At 40.8% G+C, this 20,917-nt stretch overlaps 2 protein-coding genes across 4 annotated transcripts; one reads left to right on the top strand and one right to left on the bottom strand.

Annotated features, from left to right (window-relative positions):
- Positions 1-10,733: 10,733 nt before the first annotated feature.
- Positions 10,734-13,971, top strand: ANKRD39_1 (Ankyrin repeat domain-containing protein 39; the record flags this gene model as incomplete). 2 transcript variants are annotated; one of them, XM_012937358.3, is made up of 4 exons in its annotated part: positions 10,734-11,344; positions 11,382-13,185; positions 13,216-13,428; positions 13,807-13,971. In XM_012937358.3, exons 2-4 carry the CDS (start codon positions 12,994-12,996, stop codon positions 13,969-13,971), a joined length of 570 nt encoding a protein of 189 aa, XP_012792812.3. In that variant the 5' UTR covers positions 10,734-11,344; positions 11,382-12,993. The 2 variants fall into 2 exon arrangements, with proteins under 2 accessions (XP_012792812.3, XP_051072697.1); XM_051212513.1 differs by having other exon boundaries at positions 12,961-13,185; positions 13,216-13,971.
- A 2,226-nt stretch (positions 13,972-16,197) lies between these two features.
- DYNLT1_3 (Dynein light chain Tctex-type) lies at positions 16,198-20,091 on the bottom strand (the record flags this gene model as incomplete). 2 transcript variants are annotated; one of them, XM_051212512.1, is made up of 5 exons in its annotated part: positions 16,198-16,647; positions 19,534-19,611; positions 19,648-19,771; positions 19,814-19,855; positions 19,892-20,091. In XM_051212512.1, the coding sequence occupies 5 exons, from the start codon at positions 19,916-19,918 to the stop codon at positions 16,577-16,579; spliced, it is 342 nt and encodes a 113-aa protein (XP_051072696.1). In that variant the 3' UTR covers positions 16,198-16,576. The 2 variants fall into 2 exon arrangements, with proteins under 2 accessions (XP_051072696.1, XP_035588160.1); XM_035732241.2 differs by lacking the exon at positions 19,892-20,091 and adding exons at positions 18,574-18,653; positions 18,707-18,800 and having other exon boundaries at positions 19,534-19,771.
- Between the last annotated feature and the right edge of the window lie 826 nt (positions 20,092-20,917).

Here is a 20,917-nt window from a genome sequence, read left to right as displayed (position 1 = left end):
AGAAGTTCGTGTGTCTGGGTAGCTGCATAAGTGCTGGTGGAGGTGTGAGTGATGAGATCAATGCACGAATAGTGAAAGCCAGAGCGGCTTATGCCAATCTGGGCCATCTTTGGCACATTCGTGATGTTAGTCTGGCTGTAAAAGGTCGGATCTGCAACGCGTCGGTGAGAGCAGTTTTGCTCTATGCTTGTGAAACCTGGTCTCTCCGAGTTGAGGATGTTAGACGACTCTCTGTGTTTGACCATCGTTGTCTCCGAAGAATTGCTGACATCCAGTGGCAATACCATGTCAGTAATAGAGAGGTTCGGGATCGTGTGTTCGGGCGCAGAGATGATAATTCAATTGGTGTCACCATCTTGAAACACCGACTTCGGTGGCTCGGACATGTTCTCCGAATGTCGTCTCAGAGAATCCCACGTCGTGCATTATTTGCCGACTCTGGGACTGGTTGGAAGAAGCGGAGAAGTGGTCAGTGTATGACATGGTGTCGTGGTATGAAAGAAAGCTGCAAAGGACTGGCTTGTGTTGGTCCTTCACGACTCCCTGGTTGGGGTCTGAGAGATGGTGCTACACAGTGGCTAGAGACGTAACCAAATATGGCTCAGAATAGAAGCCAGTGGCGATCCTGCTGTAACCTTCTTTTACTTTCTTCATAAAAAGTGGTTGTATCTTACTTAGCTGAGAGATTTCTTGTTTTACCTTTCTGCTTCCCCCAAAATAATAATAATAGTAATAATAATAATAATTATTATTATTACACTACCTTAAACTACTCTGGTCGTTATTTTTCTTTTACGCTCCTTACCTTCCTTTTTTCTCTTTCCATTCTCGTTGTCTTGTGTGGCGCATATATGTTTGGTGCCCTCATGTACCAATAATTATGTGTTCGAATAAAGTAAATAAAATAAAAATACATTGGACTCAAGGTATGCATGGAGTTCTCCTTTGAAAAGTGGGAAAGTTGGTATAAGTATCTCTTCCAGTATCTTACAGATTATAACGATATTAACGTATGGATTTTCTTTTGTGTGTGCTCTGCCCTGATGTAATGTCCTCTCTTAACCCTAGCAAGCAGGTGGATTTTCTCTGAATCATTTTAGCATCCCTTAAAGGTCAGACTTGTGGTGATAGTTACCAGTGGACATTTCAGATTAAGATTCAGATTTGTGTAGTAAGGACAGAAGGCCTACGGCCAATGTTATTCCTTTTCTAGTATGCTTTTGTGAGTGTCCAGTCTTCTCTTGAAAGAGTCAATTGAAGGTGCGGACACCACTGCTTCAGGCAGCAGGTTCCAAGTATTGATGACTCGGTGTGAAAACCTGTATGCCACGGGTATTTTGTTCGTTCTTGGCTTTTCTACTCGCCTGCTATGTCCTCTGAGGTGTCCCGATCTAGTGGGAAGAAAGAGAGAGAATAAGTTTGGTCCGAAATCATTTCTCAGTATTCTGTACATCAATATTAGATCTCCCCTTAGTCTGCGATAGGACAGAGTAAAGAGGTTCAGTTTTTCAAGCCGCTCCTTATATGATAAACCCCGGAGTTCCGGAATTGCACGCGTAGCTGCCCTCTGTACCTTTTCTAGTGTGTCTGAGTCACCTTTTAAACAGGAGCTTGCAGCCTGAACACAGTTCTCTAACTTAGTTCTCACTAAGGATGTGTATAATGTGGTGAACATGGTTGTATCTAACTTAGTGAATGTCCTTTTTAAAGCCCAGAGGGTTCGAAACCCCTTAACTGCGACCTCCCGGCAATGGGCCGTCGTCTTAAGATCATTGCTCACTGTCACCCCTAGGTCCTTATGAGACCGGACTACGGGTAATGACACATCCCCTATGTTGTACGTATTAACCATTGAATCCCCCAAGTGCATGTAGACACACTTTTCCGAGTTGATAGGCATTAGCCACTCTTTAGACCAGTTTATCATATTACTTATGTCCGCCTGAAGAGTAAATGAGTCTTTGTCTCCAGTTATTACTCGCCAAATTTTTACATCGTCAGCGTATAATAACATTGGAGACTGTACTATACTTGTAAGATCATTTACGTACATTATAAAAAGTAAAAGACCTAAGACGGAACCTTGGGGTACTCCACTAAGTACTGGTCTCCCGATGGAGCACTTGGAATTTATTCTTACTTTTTGCCTACGACCTACTAGGAAATCCTTAATCCATTTTAAAAGAGGTCCGGCAATACCAAGGTTTGCCAACTTCAATAGCAGTCTATTAGTTGGCACCTTGTCAAAAGCCTTACTGAAGTCTATGTAGACAACATCCACTGAGTTTCCGTTGTCTAGCGCATTAATCCAGAGCTCCCTAGCTATAAGGAGTTTCGTTGTACAGGATAGACCCTTTCTAAAACCATGTTGTGCCATGTTCAGCAAGTTATTGGTTTCCATAAATGCTGTTATGGTCCGTTTGATTATTCTTTCCAGTATTTTAATTACAACACTGGTGAGGCTTACGGGTCTGTAATTTGATGGAACTTGCCGTAGACCTGTTTTATGTATGGGAGTGACGATCGCGTCCTTCCAGTCCATAGGTAACACACCTTGGTCAAGTGACATTTTGAATATCACAGTCAGTGGGGCTGCGATATATTCGGCAATATGTCTCAAGATTTTAGGGTGTAGTTCATCTGGTCCTGTTGACTTCTCCATGTTTAGGGTGCTAAGAGACTTAAGCACATCGTTTTGGTCGAAGTCCACGGTGAGCAGCTGGTTTGTTGACTCTGTAATTGGGTCTGGTTCTTTCTCTAGAGGAGGTTCCTGAGTGAAAACTGCCCCAAAGTAGTCAGCCATAACCTCAGCTTTTTCCTGATCTTCCTCTATCATTTCAGATTCACTTCCTACTTTAATTAGGTTGTGAATCCAATGATGAATCCTTGTTCTGTAGTTTATGTACGAGAATATCCTCTTGGGCTGCTTGAGTGCAGATTCTGCCAGCTGCATTTCATATTTTCTTTGAGCTTCCCGAATTTTAGTTATACACTCGTTTCTTATCAATCTGTAGCGTTCCATCGTACCTGCTGTGCCAGGGCGGATGGCAACATCCCAGCATTTCTTCTTTTGTCTTAGTAAGCGTCGAATATCCCGCCCTATCCAGGGATGTCCGTGCTTCTTTTTCTTTGGGACAGTCCAGGGTATGTATGGTTGAGTTCCCCGATTGTATAACTGCCTGAATAGAGTCCATGCCTCTCGTACTGATGCCTTTGAGTCAGTTTCCCAGTTCTCAGCCGATGCTGCGGAGTTAATTGCCTGCATATCTGCCTTCCATATGTTAGGATGGGCCGGCGCAATTGTTTGACAAGCAATCTCAGCCATGAATTTGAATAAGATGAGTGCATGGTCACTTCTCCCAAGTGGTGGGAGAAAAGCCGTTTGGCCAACGTCATCACCGTGTGCGAAGACTAAATCTAAAAGAGAAGAGTTTCCTAAGTCGTATCTTGTGGGATCTCTAATGTGTTGGAATAATGCTAGTCCAATCGAGGTTTCTAACAGTTTGGAGTCGAACGACGATATGGATGACCCTACTTCTAAGTTAACCCAGTTTATATATGGTGCATTAAAGTCGCCTACTACAAGGCTTTTACCGTTGTTACACCAGGACTTAAGTTTACTAAGGAGAAAATCATCTGCTACACATTCTGGACTGCGATAAACTACAACTACTTCAATATCTTGCCTTCGTCATTTCAACTTACATCTCACCAGTTCACATGTCCCTGAAACATGTGCTACTGTCTCAGCTAATCTTATGGTTAGGGTACTTTTCGTATACACAATAACCCCGCCTCCCCTTCGGTTTAATCTATCAGCCCTACTGGTTATGAAACCAGTCAATTGGATTTCACTATCTAATACTTCTGACGTTAACCAAGTTTCCGAGACAGCGATAACGTCCGGTTTTTCTTTATCCACCACTGACTTGAGCTCCGCCATTTTATTTAGTAGGCTGCGAGCATTTGTGTAGCACACTTTTAAGTCTGTGGAGAGCTTTCCCTTGCCACGCAGAGTGGCTTGGGGATCGTTTTGCTCCGAACTTTTACAATCTGAAAACCCTTAAGAACGAGGTTTCTTTCACCGTTTCGGCGACGCTCGTTTATTTCCGCCTCTGCAGCTCTTCTCTTAATACGATCAGCTAGGCTGAGATCCTCACGGACATATATTCCGGATCCAATCAGTTTACGTGAATTACTTAGAACCAGGTTCCTTTCTTCCACCGTGTTGAATGTAACCTTTAGGAGGCGGTTTTTCTGAGGACTTTCGGAATCCGCCTTTTTTCCTATTCTATAAAGCTTACAAATACTAACTCCTGAAACTGTATCTGGGAGTAGTTTACTTAATGATGTCTTAATATGATTGAGATCAAATCTTGCCTTTGGTTCAGTATCTGAAGATTCTCTTATCTTATGAAAAATGACTGATCTCTCAGAGAGATCTGTCTTTTCACGCGGTGAGGATTTTTCTTCTGATAACATCCCTTCCAATGTCTTGCTGACCAGCTGCGTTTTGCCTACAGCCTTTTTCCTCTTATTTTTTTCCTTGTTACCGAAGTCCATTTGTCACCACTCAGAACAGCCACACCTGGACTATGTGGAACGGTGACAGTTTTATCCGGATCTTCTATTTCGACTAGAGGTCTATGACTGCCGATGTCAATATCAAGCGACACTTCATTTCTCGTTAATGTCAACGGAGATTTCACGTCCCCGTCAACCGCAGTCAGGTGTTTAATGGGTCCTGTAGCAGCACTTACTACACTGACACATTCTTCATCGACAGTGCTCCTGTTATCAATGCTTCCGCCATCGTTTTTCTTGCAGGCCAAAGCCAATAGGCCCACAGCCTCCTGTATTAGTACCTTTTTATCCGTACAGCAGAACATACAAAGCCAATGCGAGTTAGGCTTCGAGCATCTTTTGTAAGCCGTCGGACTTAGTCGTGTACACATTTTGTGATACCACTTTTTACAATCGTCACACTGCATTCCCTCCTCAACGGAGAACAAACAATTTGGTTGCCCACATTTGTGAGTCTTACCAACCATTGTAATTCGATTTAAAAGGTTTAAAGACAAAAAATGATCACAATGTGAACACATGTGTTAGTCAAGGACTAAAAACAGGTACTCAGGACAAAATGTAGCAAAAAATTTCAAACTTTAACCAAAGAACTCTTAGTTAAAGTAGACCAAGAATGCTTTTTAGTGCAATAAGTACCAAAAGCAAGTATAATCACAACAAGTACAAAATTCACTGCCCTTTTTGAAATTAGCGCGTGTAGTTAAATCCATAACTCTTCTCGTAACTATAGCTCCAACATTAACCGGAAGTGTCTTTTCTGTTTTGTTAAACAGAGTGAATCATCCCTTGAAAGCCAGAAAAAAACATGACCTATTGTAATGGTAAGTGTGGAAACTGATGGAAGCTGCACCTGGCCAACCTACGACTAAGCAACTGGTTCCGAGCCATTTCTCTTAAGTGTCTGCAAGACCTTTTCGAATCACACCGATCAATATTAAGCATTTAAATCCAACAATTCCAAAACATCGCCCGGATTACCACATTTATTCATCAGTTTTGTTACTTGTAATAAAGAAAGACTAATACCAACTTACAAAATTATCCGTTAACTGATGGCATCCCAGTGAGCTTTTTTACCCAATCTCCTGATTTTTGGGAAGCCACAACAGAAATGAAACAAAAAACTCGAAGATGTGAGACTATATTTGATGGACGAGCCAATCAGAGGCGTTTGAGGGATTTCAAGGTCACGGTGATGATGTCACAGGTATTCAGTGTTTGACAACGCTTCTACCAGTAACACCTTCTAATATATTTCGTTCCCACCAAGAGAAATCAAAAGACAGAGTCGAGGAGATCGGAAGAGTATATTTGGCGATGACCAATATACCGGAATTCTCTGATCTAATCTGGCTAGCGATTGCGGTTGATGTTGAGCACGGCGTTACCACACGTGATCTGGCGCGGATGCCTGACCGAGCGCCTTCAGCTAGATGAGTCCACTAAAACATATGGTCAGCATCCAATGTCGAAAACTTACAGAGCTATTTATTTTAGGGATTTATTTACCGCTACAGATCACTCTCCCCCTAGTGGGGCAGTGACGACCCCAAGACGTGGCCAGCCAGAAGTTTAAACCCAACGAGTTTGTCGTTGGTAAACACTCTTCTGATAGCTTACTAAATTTAGCAGCGTCTGGTCGTCTTTCCTTACTATATGGGACGGAGGTACAACATAGTAAAAAAAGAAAATGTACAATGAAAATTTCGGATCCTCATAAACGTCATCGTTCTTTTCCAGCCGTCCTGGAAAAGAAAAAAGAAAATGTAAGTGCATGTCGAAATACACTCGTATGTGCGTAAAAACACAATGTCGGCGAAAAAATGGAAAATAAACTCATGAACACGTAATAGCATTAAAAAAATTGTTTTTTTGTTTGTTTTTTTTAAATAGAAATAAAAATATATAAGCATATTAAAATTGTTTTTTTTTAAATAATATAAAATGTCGAGAAGTGCCTTACGTGCAATAGTTGTTTAAATGTTCTGGAAATCTCACCCTTCTTCCAGAACGCGTCGTTTTAAGTTTATTTTCGGATACTGTCGAAGTATCATCGTGTGTGTTGGTTGTCGGATGAGGTATTGTAAGTGTCGGAGTCGTGTCGTTCGATTGTACCGAAGGAAAATCCACGTAGATAGGATTTCCTTCTAAATACGCTGCTTTTAAGCGAACGATGCTGATGCTATCGTTGGTTCCGTTCTTATCGACTATATAGTACTTAGATTCACGTTGAAGAACTTTGAAGGGTCCTTCGTATGCTGATTCGAATGGTCGTCGATGCGAGTCTCGACGAACGAAAACGTGTGTACTATATCGTAAGTCAGGTTGAACGAAAACATCAGTTGATTGAGGTCGAGTGAAAGCAGGTTTAACTGAACGCATTGCGTTTGTAAGCCTGTTCGTGTAGGAGGTTAGATCCATGTTCATTGAAGAGGATGAAGGATCCACGAATTCTCCTGGAAGTCGAAGTGTCGTTCCATAAACGAGTTGAGACGCAGTGTATCCAATGTCAGCTTTCACTGCATTGCGGATACCTAGTAAGACGAGTGGAAGAGCGTCGGTCCATTGTGAAACGTTTGCAGCTGATAGCGAAGCTTTCAGTTGTCGGTGAAAACGTTCTACCAACCCGTTTGCTTGTGGATGGTAGGCGGTCGTTCGGAAGCGAGTGATTCCTAAAAGTGTGGTCAGACGACGGAAAAGATCAGATTCAAACTGACGTCCGCGGTCTGTAGTGATGGTTGAAGGGCAACCGAAGTTTGCTACCCATCGTTCGACGAAGGTGCGAGCCACTGTTTCAGCAGTGATGTCCTTGATAGGTACTGCTTCTGGCCATCGAGTGAAACGGTCAACGCAGGTTAAGAGATAAGAGTATCCATTTGAATCTGGTAAAGGTCCTACCAAATCCAGATGGACATGGTCGAAACGAGCATCGGGAGTTTTAAACGAGCCTAAGGGACATTTGTTGTGTCTGATAACCTTAGATTTTTGGCAGCTTACACAGGAGCGTGCCCACTCCCTCACGTCTTTATTCATTCCAGGCCAGCAAAACCTTTCTGCTATAAGCTTGATGGTTGCACGAACACCTGGATGCGAAAGTTTGTGCAATGTGTTGAAGACATTGCGTCGATAATGTTTCGGCACGATTGGGCGATCCCTACCTGTAGATGTGTCACAAAGTAAGGTTTCTTTACCTGTTCCCATCTGTTTGATGCGTAGTTTAAGTGTTGTGGACGATAACTCGTGCTGAAGATCAGTGTCTTCTTTTTGAAGCTCGGCGAGTTTAAGAAGGTCGATTCCTTGGAAACTGTTCAAGGAAGTTATACGAGATAAAGCGTCTGCAACTACATTGTTTGCTCCAGAGATGTGTTGAATATCTGAAGTAAACTGCGAAATGTAGTCCAGTTGTCGAGACTCACGGGGAGAGTACTTGTCAGAAGGAGAGCTTAACGAGAAAGTGAGCGGTTTATGGTCCGTGAAAAGAGTGAATTCACGGCCTTCGATGTAGTGTTGGAAATGCCGTACAGCACAATACATAGCTAGGAGTTCCCTACCGAATGTGCTGTACCTCGATTCGGTGACTAGCAACCTTCTAAAGAAAAATGCCAAGGGTTGCCAGGAGTTGTTAACCCATTGTTGTAAGACTCCTCCGATTGCTGAGTCGGATGCGTCTACTGCGATGCTAATGGGTGCTCGGGTGTCCTGATGTGCGAGCATTGTTGCTTTAGCAATCAGTTCCTTAACTGTGGAGAATGCTTTTCGTGCGGTGTCGTCCAAATTAATGGATTTCGCATTTCCACGAAGTTGGTCGGTCAGAGGTTTCATAAGTAATGCGCATTTGGGTATGAAACGTCTATAGAAACTTACGAGGCCGTTGAACGTGCGTAATTGCTTGACGGTGGTCGGTTCTGCGTAATCCAGAATGGCCGCCACTTTGGTCCTAAGAGGTCGAATGCCTTGAGCATCGATAGTGTGTCCCAGAAAGTCTAACGAGTCGGTTCCGAATTGGTATTTCTGAACGTTTACAGTAATGCCATGTTTTTGAAGTCGTTCGAAAACAAGATCCAGATGCTTGAGATGTGTTTCTCTGTCCGGACTTGCGATTAGACAGTCATCAACATACGCGTGTACGAAGTTGAGACCTCGAAAACGTCGTCTATGAATCTTTGGAATGTTTGAGCAGCATTTCTTAGACCGAAAGGCATTCGCAAAAATTCATAGAGTCCGAAAGGAGTTATGATAGCTGTTTTCGGTATGTCGTCAGTAGCCATAGGGATTTGGTTATACGCTTTAACCAAGTCGATTTTTGAAAAGACAGTTGTACCTTTCAAGGTAGCTGTCAAATCGTGAATGTGAGGCAACGGGTAACGATCGGGAATGGTTTTCGCGTTCAATCGCCGATAGTCACCAGTTGGACGCCAATCGTTGCTGTCCTTTTTAGGGACCATGTGCAACGGAGATGCATATGGGCTACTTGACAGTCGTATGATTCCTAAGTCCATCATGTGATCGAATTCGTTTTTCGCTAACCTTAGCTTTTCAGGAGCTAGTCGTCGTGCTTTAGAGAATACAGGTGGTCCTGTAGTCGTGATGTGATGTGTAACATTGCTGGTTACACACGGTAGTTTCGGTTGAGTTTGTTGTATCCTACGGTACTTATCGAGTAGTGGTTGATAGAGTGGGTCTATCATATGTTTAACTGTGACTGGGGATACTCTACAACCAGTAAAAGAAGTTACGCAAACGGACAAATTAGTGTTCCCGTCTACTAGCCTCCGTTTGCGCGTATCGATGATCAGATTGTGGTGTTGTAGAAGGTCCATACCAATGATTGGTATAGAAACATCTGCAACAACGAAAATCCAGTGAATGGGTTTGCGTAAACCCACGTTAAGGTAAACGTACCTTTTGCCATACGTAGCGATCGGTTTTCCGTTTGCCGCCTGTAAGTTTAGGGTCGATTCGTGAAGCCGGTCGTTAGGATTTGCTGGGAGAACGCTAACTTCTGCGCCAGTGTCGACGAGGTAGCGAACTCTCGTTGCCACATCTGTGACGAATAACAGACGGCTTTGTTCGCCGGCTACGGTTGCCGTCAACGCGTGCCGGCTTGGAAGTTTCCCGAATTGTTTTTCGAATCAGTCGGTTTCGTGTTGGGAAAATTGCAGAGTTTTCTGCAATTTGTGGAAAGCTTTCCATACTGGTTATGATACCAGCACCAGTCGGGGTTATCTGTCTCTCGTGGTCTAGAGACAGATCGCTTACGAGAAATGCTTCTACGTGGTGTGCGCGATCTCTTGCTGTCGGTAGGAAGACTAAGATAACGCGTGAGTGTGTGACATAAGTCGGTTATATCATTCTGAGTCGTGTGAGGCTTTTCTTTGACTGAAAATACCTCGGTAGTAGAGGGTTTCGTAATTTCTAGAATGCGGTCGGCAGATGCAGCTAGCTCGTCTAAGGCGTTGTTCTGGAACGAGACCAGAACTGCTTGCACCTGTTGGGGAAGTTTTGACAAGAAGAGTTGTTTGAATAGACCTTCGTCGAAAGTTCTTAGGCCTATAACCTCTCTCATCCGTTGCAACATGTCTGTCGCAGAACCGTGTTGCAGGTCGATGTTATTGAAGAGTTGATCTAACCTTTGTCGATCGGTTAGATCTCCTCGTTTAAGAATCGAGCGTTTTAAGATTTCGTAAGGATCGGAAACATCACTAGTAAACATACTAGGTGTTACGTACCTGTTGAATTCGCGCGGTAGTGCCTTGACTACTGCGAGGAATTGTGCACGTGTGTCGATCACGCCGTGCTCGGAGAAGTCGGCTTCTGCGTAGCAAAACCAGGCTTCGATGTTGTCGGGCCAGAAAGGCATCAGTTGAAACGAAGGTGGGACAAAGTCTTAAGCTTGAGTACTTTAGGTGTCTGTTCAGTCATGATGAAGTATGAAGTACGATAATGAACGAGGGGGAAAAAATATATATCCGAGAAAAAACACGAAAAAAAAATCACAATGTTTAAAAAAAAATAAAAAATAAGGCAATGATATATAAAAAAATCCCAAAAAGGAACAGACTCACAGTTGCAATTAGGTGTACCAGATCACGTCGGTCTCACCAATGATGATGTCACAGGTATTCAGTGTTTGACAACGCTTCTACCAGTAACACCTTCTAATATATTTCGTTCCCACCAAGAGAAATCAAAAGACAGAGTCGAGGAGATCGGAAGAGTATATTTGGCGATGACCAATATACCGGAATTCTCTGATCTAATCTGGCTAGCGATTGCGGTTGATGTTGAGCACGGCGTTACCACACGTGATCTGGCGCGGATGCCTGACCGAGCGCCTTCAGCTAGATGAGTCCACTAAAACATATGGTCAGCATCCAATGTCGAAAACTTACAGAGCTATTTATTTTAGGGATTTATTTACCACTACAACGGCGTCAACTTCGGTACTTAATGCTAACGTACTATCAGTTCACAAGGGATTTTATACAAAACGTGATAATTGAGTGGCTATAACAAATAAAAAGACGAGACTACAATTTTTGAACGTGAACCAATCAGGTATAAGATAACAGATCTCGGATTATGGCGCGAAAGTCTTTCATCCGTTTGGCTAAATAGAGTTCAAACTACTTGGATTGGCATTATAGCTGATATCAGTTCGTAATGAAAACCCTATATATAATTCCTAACTAAAACAACTTATGACAATTATTGCGAACTGGATAATAAAAGCACCAGTAACACTGACTGCAGCCAGGTACGACAATATATGCGGATGATTGGACAGCTTACAGACTCCTACATAGGTTTGATTATGTGCATCGTGTCGTTATCCACAGGTGGCATTTTGTGTATTCAACAGCCGGAATGCACACAAACAATATTGAAGCTATGTAGTCGAGGCTGAAAGAGTTTTTGATGGAGTTTTGTTCTCTGAGCTGGATGGTTTTGTCGTGGAGCTTTCATCGTTCTTCTGAACACATCATCAGCACAAACTCCAGATAGAAGTGAAGTGTTCGAATTTCTCCATATGCGTTTCACAACTTGTTCTGTACACCTCGACGTTGATTAGTTCTTATTGACCTTAAATTTGTAATTGTTTAGCTTGTGTCTCCCATTAGTTTGAATTTTGTTCCTATATTTGTGCATAATTTTCCTCATTGGCTAGTAAATTAGACTGATTTCAATATACTTGTTGATTGCTGATTTACCTGAGTCCCAGGCTTCTAAAAATTCTCTGGTATTTTTGGGGTTTCCTCTGTCCAAGGTTTCCACATTTTCCAATCGAATGAGTGTACAGGCTGAAAGAGTTCCTGAGACTTTATCATGGCTCCAGAGGTCGACTATTCTGTAGCCATATGGATGGTTTCATCTACTGCATGAATTACGATTTTAGAACCTCTTTCTAATCTTGACAAGTATTTGAACTATGTATAAGACGTGTATCCACTTTATTTCTTTGGTTTTGTATAGTATATTTTTTACTCTAAACTGGCTGTTTCCTAATTGGCCAGTATTTCTCAAGATCAATCAAGATTTGTTCAAAGGTTGTCCATACTTCTAAGAGGAAATTCGAGACAATGGCCGTCGAAATGACATATCGACGGCCAGAAGATTTTCCAACAACGTCCTAGTGATTTTACCAATGACAGCATTTATACAAACATCATAGTATGATTCATTAAATTTGTTTCATTTCATTACTATATGACGCATCAACAAGATGATATCAGGTGTTAATAAAGGTATGATGGCGATCCACACTTCCCGGTTGCCCAGTGTCGAAAGATATCTCTTCTTGAGGGGCCTGGAAAAGAAGCTGAGTTAGTGGTGGTCTTAGCGACCTGTGAGCGTGACCGCAGAGTTCAGGGGAAAAGTGCTTGAGGCCGATTGCGTACTGCCTTATGGTTTTGCCGTCGGAGACGGAAATCCGTGGGTTAAGGTGTGACATTTTCCAACCTCTTCCTTCCATTGTGAGAAGGCACCATCTCTGCAGATGCTGGCTGTCCAAGGGAAATACTTTGCTGCTGTCACACCCATCTACATGCAGCAGTATGTCTTCGCCCTCGGATCTTAAGTTACGGTTTTTAGTTTAACCGTTCTCCGGCCGACCTGTCGGGTTAGTAGGACCTAAACAAACACGTGTTCCACCCAATATAGCCCAGTTGAGTCATCACGACAGGCAAGCCCGATTACCGTATCAAGGTAGCAGCTACGGTCGGGAATGGGGGGCCTGCTTACCATTCATAGCGTCTGTTTACTGTACGAATTGATGTTTCATGCCTCATGAACGATAATTGATTTGACTGTGCAAAGTATTATTGTTTCTTGGGGAACTTAATCCTTTTGGTTATTTTTTTCACTAACTTTCAGCTTTACCTCAAAAGTGATAAAGTTCAGAAGCGAATGACTGAAAGCTCACATTCATGTACCGGTCACACAGTTTTTCACCAATCAACCCACCAAGATTTAAGTGAAATGGATTTTGAGAGAGGGATTTGGGGTGCTTCCACACGTGGTGATATTGATCGCGTTCGGAAATTGTTAGATAAACATATAAATGTTAATATACCAGACAGTTATGGGTACACAGCTCTGGTAAGTTAAAAGCGATATCTTATTTACTAGCATTATGCTGCTAGAAATAATCATATAGATATTTGTAATGTATTATTAGAAGCTGGGGCTGATATTTTCGCCAAGACAAGAAATGACGGGGCTACACCTGCACATCGAGCAGCGTATGCAGGACATCTTAATATTTTAAAACTGCTTGTCGGCAAAGGAGGAGCACCAGTTTTAGAATCTCGTGATAACTATGGTAGGAACTGCTTGCATCACGTAAGTAGCTATATCCTTTATTCAAGGTTTATTTCCTAAAGTATTTTACATTTTAAACGTACTGTTAGAGCCATTGAGTTATTTTTAGTGTTGCAATACCGATTTTCGTGTGAATTTCCTGGTCTTTGTTTAGTTATGTTTTCCACCTCTAGTTGTATATTGAATGTGGATGTTTAAAATAATAAGTGCTTGACCTAAGCTTAATTACGTTCAATAATTCACTTGTATCCTAGTACTTCCATCTGCTAAGATGATGATGTCATAAAATGTACTTCCCGAATCCGTGTTACTTAAGATCAAATATTAACACCATTATCAATCTTATTGTGTATTTTCCGCGGACTTGTTTATTTTATAGATATTTTCATTTGTTTTCAGGCGTACCGGGGGAAACAGAAAAATACAATAGATTGGTTGTTGGAGAGCTATCCTAATCTGTCTAGTACTAAAGACAACAATGGTCTTCTTCCTGACTCCGTTGGTCAGTCAACCAATGAAGTTCACTGTCATGAATTAAATATATGGTCTGTGGTAGATAAATAACTCACATTGAGGCTTTTCTTTTATATCCAAACCTGATTTTGTGTATAACTAGGCCACTGTGTACATTCATCACCACATACTTTAAAACTGATGGTTGAGTAAGATCTGAGTTGGAAATAGCACTAGTTTACCACTTTTTGTTTAGATTGTTGCCGTAAATTCGTACTATTATCTAACAACTTAAAAGTCAGATTTCACAGAAAAGCGACAGAGCAATCTTCCAACGCTACACATTGCCTGTAATCATACAAACGTAAATACACAATTAGTCTTTAGTTTGTTTCATGATTAAAGTATTACCTTGTGAATGGTATTTGTATTGCTACTTAATTACTAGATGGTAATGTATTTTTACGTATTCATGTTCCTTAGTATTACTTTAGCACAGAGTATTTTAACATACAACACCCCCTCTAGTTCAAGCTATATATTTGATACTGTGGTCTAAATTCAATTTGACGTATAATACTGTCAGCATGGTGGCAACGTTAATCATTTTAAACAATACGGTTGGTATTCAGTACTGTGAATAATAAATCTAAGGCTATTTAGTTTATTTGTTACTGGCTGGTGGTTACAAGATCTAAAGTTCCTTAGGATTTACGTTTCATTAGAAAAAGCGTCATGGTCGTCGCAGTTCTGTCCAGAGTCTATGAAATTATTTTTGGTTCCCTTGCTACGTGTGTCCATTCATTACTGGTACTGTCTAGTTAATCTACTTTGCAAGATCCATCGCTTTGTTAAGTAACGGTATTTATACGGTAAACAACAATGTTAAAGACACAGTATGTGTATTTATGTCTAAGTCACCAAAACGGGTGTTTTGAGAAGTTAACAATAATTTTATCGTCTTCATTATTACCGAAAACACGTTATCAGACCTCATCAGTGCTTGCATAGTTTTGTCATGGGATGCGACAATTCCTTTGGAGGACGGTGTTAAGTACAGAAAGATATCTAGCATTTTCAGATCGAACAAACTAAGTTCCCATAATATACGACAGAGTTGCCGTACGTCATGGCAGTTTATTCCACCTTCTGTAGTGTGGTATAAAAAATAACCAGGCCTCCATGACTTGGCGCCTGTCATAAAAGAATTAATGCTCGAACATATGAAATCCTCGACTATTTTTGGCGAACCACGTAAGGCTTCCAACATCGACTTTCCTGTCGTAGTAGTGTGGTGTGTGCTACTTATATTGACATAAGTAGTATGTGATGTTAGTCTTGAATAGGTCTGGCAGCAGAGAGACAAGAGGATCGAACAGTAAAGAATCGAAACAGAATGCAATTTGTGTGAAAATGCAAGAACAATGAAGTATGTCATTTTGAGACAATTGGTGGACATTTTGCAAGTTAAACATTTACTTTATGATTGTTAGATTTTGTTAACAAGTCCTGTAATTTTGTGTTAAATACATTCGATTGTTCCCACCCGTGTTCTGTTCACTACATTAGTACTTTGCGTTGTGACAGTTCAAGCCAAGTCGTATACGGACGCTGAGCACTTATTGACCAATTTTGATTTGTGACCTATGTGGTATCACGTAGTCAGACAAAAAAAATCAATGCCGAAGTTTATATTTAGACGACACATTTGTGACACTACTTTATTCTTCCTCTAGAGTTGTCCCCAAAATATTATGTATGGGTAAGCCAAAGATTAATGGGGGGATTAGATTAACTCCTACTGGTTAAATGCCATCACTATGCTCCATACATTTGCTACGAGGAACTTTCTGAATGCCAAAACACCAGACAAACCTTCCTCCAATATTCAGTTTTTGTGCGACTGATCAGGAACAACTCCAATATCAAATTATGGGACGCTAGCCGATCTGTAAGTCACCTGGTAGCAACCAAGCGGGAAGTGAACATCTGGTCACTGCATCGATCACGTTTTTTTCGCATAATTAGCGCAGTATGGTGGAAACTAATATTTCAGCTCAGCTGGTAGCAGGATTAATGCCTTAGTGACTAAGACATCTTTTCAAAGGTGGTTACAAGATACCAACTTATCATTCTTTCAAACGTCAAAGTGAACAGAGGGCGCTTCGAACAACGACCTTAGTTCTTTGAAGCACTAGTAGCCGTTGCGCTATTTTTCCATACTACCAGGTAAACAGGGAGGTATCCACTGATTTCTTTGCGGATATTAGTAACTCGAGATAGTAAATAAAAGCACTTATGGAATTAGCAGAGGCGATATACAAAGGAACATAGTATCTGCAAAAAATACTCTGAATATCACAAATCAGGCGATATGCTTTTGTTACAATACTAACTGAAAGTCACGGAGTGTTGTTATTACTTAACACGTCTTTAAATTTGTTATAACTTGTGCCCTATTAATACATAAAGTAGTGATGTGAATGGATGTATAACAATTACAGAGAAATAATCATGATACATGATCTGTTTATTCAACGTAATAACTCAGCTGAGCGGTGAAGATACGGAAGTAAAGTAAACTGCATCAACAAAGATAAAGTCCAGATACCACGTTCAAACCCAAAAAACGAATGCTCACAAGTTGTTTAGAACGCAGACGGTCTTCATACAATCTGATTAATTGTTTTAAAACTATTTCGTTGGTCGAAAAGGATTATATCGCTAAGCCAAACACTGTAACAATGAAATACATAGACTTGTTTTCCCATTTTACTGTACAACTCCCTGAAAAAATACGAAATAGTGATGATTAGCATGAATGTTAATATTGGATACGTAGCAGATTGTCATAAAACCGGTGGATCTTTGCGCTGAAAAATCCACGTCATACTTTGACTTGATTTGCAAATTTAATCTCTAAGCCTTGTTTAAACTTCTAGACGGAACTAAATTGAAGAATTTTGTCCGTGAATATACAGTCCAATAATGTCTTTCTATCTCTTACAACATAAGAAATACACTAGAACTCCCTGGCTGAATAATTTTGTAAGAACTTGTAGCATTAACGATAATGTTAGCTTAATGTTACAAATAAGCTTTCTATGAGGCTCCCAGATGAAGATTACAAATACAGTCGATACAGGAAAGGTGGCCAGTCCCAAGCCCTTTTAGTTATCTTAAGAATTATCTGCCAACAGACTAGTAACAACGATCGCCTTTTGCATTGTTACTCTACTAAGTGCTTTCTTTGACTAATACCGACAAAAACCTATTTAATGGCTGCAACATTAGCTGGTAAATATAAACTGAATTGTGGTTAGTTAAGATGGAGTTTTGGCAAGGGGTTCTTGTTTTCGGAAAGTATCTACCCGTTTTATGACAATGAGTTTCTTCGTGATTGTGTCTGAACTTGGAAGGATTTGAGAGTGGTTATCCCATACATTATTTTCAGTTACGGTTTACCTTGATGTCATTAGGAATCTCATAAAATGTTTTAAAAGAACCTTTCATAATATAATGTATAGCGATTTAGTTAAAAGTTGACATCAATTCTGTAAAACGAAGGCTCCGGATAACATGAAGTAGAGAGTAGCCACCAATGGTAATGAGTAGTCCGTAAATTTACTGAAGGACTGGCTTTTAAAAATATAGGTAGAATTAAGTGTTAAAGAACCATTGCAACAAGACAAGATTCACTGGTCTAAATAACGTTGCTCTTGTGACCCGCATTTCGACATCCAGCTATTGTTTTCCAACCCTAAGATCAAATACAATTACAGTGAGCTGACCCAAGAGAGATTTGTCCACCACAAGGCACAATGATGAACATTTTCTGAAAAAGGACGTAAATTGGCAGTATTGGCTTAAGAGATACACATGTATCCTGATCATATACTAATTAATATTATGTTTCATCTCGAATGAGTCATTCAAAAAACTCACATTGTGTGATAAATTTCTAATTTACCTTTCGGTTTTACATACATCTATCAAAATTACAAGTAACAAACGCATGCATATCTCTCAAGGCTAGGAGGAATGGGGTTTTATTTCCAGGCTATTCACCGTTACAGTTTTTAGATAGTAAATATCATTAAGTGTAATCTACGTGGACTTTAGCAAAGCACTCGACAAAATTCCGTGTGACAGGTTTTTACCAAACATAGAGAGCTGATACCTGCTTAAGTGCATCAAAGATTTTCTTATTGGTTGCCGAGAAAGTACTCTTTAACTAACCTGTTTGAAACAAGTAATTAGTGGATTACCACAGGGCTCTGTACTAGGTCATATTTTGTTGATCTTTTATGTCGATGAACTTCCGTATATCACCGTATCTTTAATGCCACTTCCTTCTGATAACATCAAAACACAGCGACGTAGCACCAGATGAAGATGTAAGAATAGTCTAGACTAACTTCTACGTATTGTTAAAGTGTTCTGGGAGTGAACTGTTTATTTATTTGAACACAAATATTGGTACAAAGGGTCACCGAATACATATGCACCACACAAGTCACTTGACTTGTGCATGTGCTGTGATGCTGCCCGGGTGCCCAGACAGGAGCAGGTGGTTTTCTTGGTGCCACACCCTGAGCCTTCGACGTAAAGGTCTAATCCACAAGGCAGTGGAGCGACGTGAGGAGATACGGTCCCATGGTGGCCAACATTTGGTCCATACGCCACATGTTCCTTCAGGATCCCGAAGCGCACGTACACCATTGGTTTGAAAACAGGGTTTTCCAGCTCTTTTAGGTGGATCCTCCATATCCACTAACCCAGTTTTTCGTCCTCTCAATTTCGTAAACAACAATAGTGCAGCGAGAAGGCAGTGAGTAAGACCTACCTGTCATTGGCTGTATACACGTGGTCATATGAAAGCATTTCGAGAGGGGGAGCAGACTCCTCACCCTCGACCGTAACAGGGAGACAGTGAACACCTATCGATGCAAGTGTTTCAGTGTGAATCGGACACAAACAGCATTAACTAAAAAGTTGGCGATCCATCCTTAGGGTTTCTCTTAACTTACAATGACTTAAAAACTACAGTAAGTCAAAACTGCGACTCACTGTTCAGTTTTAGCTAAAGGTTTTAGAACAGTAAAGGTGGTACAGCTAACTCTCACGAGAATAGGAAGCGAAATCTCGAACATCATTTACACACTACCGATAGAATGCGACCTAAAAAGTGGATAAGCATTGTTTGGGAGAAAATCTGGATCTCTTGGGAGAAATACAAGAAGACCGATACCAGTGAAGTTTTGGGAGATGGTTTGCATAACTCATAACGAGCTCGAGATGACAGGGTTTCTTACGATTTCCCACCACAGATAAGAAAGAGATATAACTGGGATGCGTAGAATATTAAGAAATGGTATTGAAGTTGTAACTCGTCGGTTTCTTCTGACTACGTTAGAATGACTCACCGGACATAGCAGGCGAGTTCGTAAGCCAAGAACAGAATCTTAGGAGCACATAGGTTTCTGGATAGATTAGTCAACTCATATAGACCTCTACCGAGTGTAATTTTCCTTAGCTAACCTATTATATAGACTAGGCAAACACGAAAATATGCCGGAAGGTGATAGACAAAGGCACCTGGGTTTTGATCCCAAAGCACAAGTCAGGATATTCCATTTTAAAATAATTTACGTCGCAAAACACTGCGCTTACCGTCAGTAGAACTATCCCAATAGCAAGAACTTGCAGTATGTAGTCCAGCTCCACTTTTCTGCATGATTACACAGGTGACTGAAAAAGGTTGAAACATAATTTCATCAGACATACCGATGTACTTAAAAGGCTTTCCAAGTTTAGTCAACTGACTGAGGCATTGTTCAATCACGGATGAAGTCCACTGTTGTACCTTACTGTGTGAATAGGAACTAGAACCAATGATGCTTTCAATACTCTAAAGATTTGTTGAAAATTTGAGTTATGAAACCTTTCGCACCTCTTTAACTATGTTTTTTACTTCATCTGAGACAAAGGTTGTCTAATAATTAAAAGTTACGGTGATACAAAGAATTACCTCCTCAGATGTTTGCAAATCATCCATTATGCATTGAAATCAAACTTCACGGTAGTAGTTAAGGGCAGGGCTTAGTGACCCAAGTTAGCAAAATGGACACAGTTAAACAAGAAAAGAAACTTGAGAATTGGATTCGGCACGAGAGGTTAACTCGTCTGTTTTTCAAAAGAGAAGCATGACAAGTATTCACTGAAAGCTTTTTGTGTAGCGGCCATATTTTGTTGAGATATGAGGAAGTTGGTCAATAACCTCTTCGTATTCAGAGGCGATAATTAGATGTTTAATTAATTTATGTTGACCCCATTAATTTTACTGAACACATCATAGCTGAAGGCGCATCAAATCGTGACTGGGTTTGCTGTGCTACTAGTCCTTTGGAATTACTAGCCATTCTAGATTAAATACTTCTCAACATATATACATGTTCACATTTCTTAGCATGTTCCAAAGAACTTGAGACTGAGAAGCAAATGCTCTTACCGGTGCTTTAGCCTGAAATTTACTTGAGAACGAGGGCATCACTGACATTCCTATGGTTTTCAAAATGGTTAACAGACAAGGAATTACTGCGTCTCTTCGGATTGCTGAAGCAACAGTGATGAAAGACTCAAACCTGGCTTAAGTATCCAAAACGATACAGTTATGAACCTACTATTAGCCTGATAATTACATTTTTTTGAAGATGCCACAAGTATTAGGAGTTTGACAACGCTTTAACCAGTAACACCTAATATGAAGCGTACCTACCAAGTGAAATCAAAAGACAGAAGCGAGGAGGTTCGAAAATATATTTGATAGGCCATCAATATATCGAGGATCGTCTGATCTAATCTGGCTAGCGATTGCAGGGGTTGTTGAGCGCGGCGTTCCCACTCGTGATCTGGTGCGGATGCATGACCGAGCGCATTCAGCTAGGTGAGTCCATTAAAAGTAATGTGGTCAGCATCCAATGTCGAAGACTTACAGAGCTATTTATTTTGGGAATTTATTTACCGCTACATTGTCATTAATTTTCTACTGTTTACT

Source organism: Schistosoma haematobium, chromosome ZW (genome assembly GCF_000699445.3).
Source record: "Schistosoma haematobium chromosome ZW, whole genome shotgun sequence".
NCBI lineage: Eukaryota > Metazoa > Platyhelminthes > Trematoda > Strigeidida > Schistosomatidae > Schistosoma > Schistosoma haematobium.
This window is presented reverse-complemented; position numbering and strand designations above follow the sequence as displayed.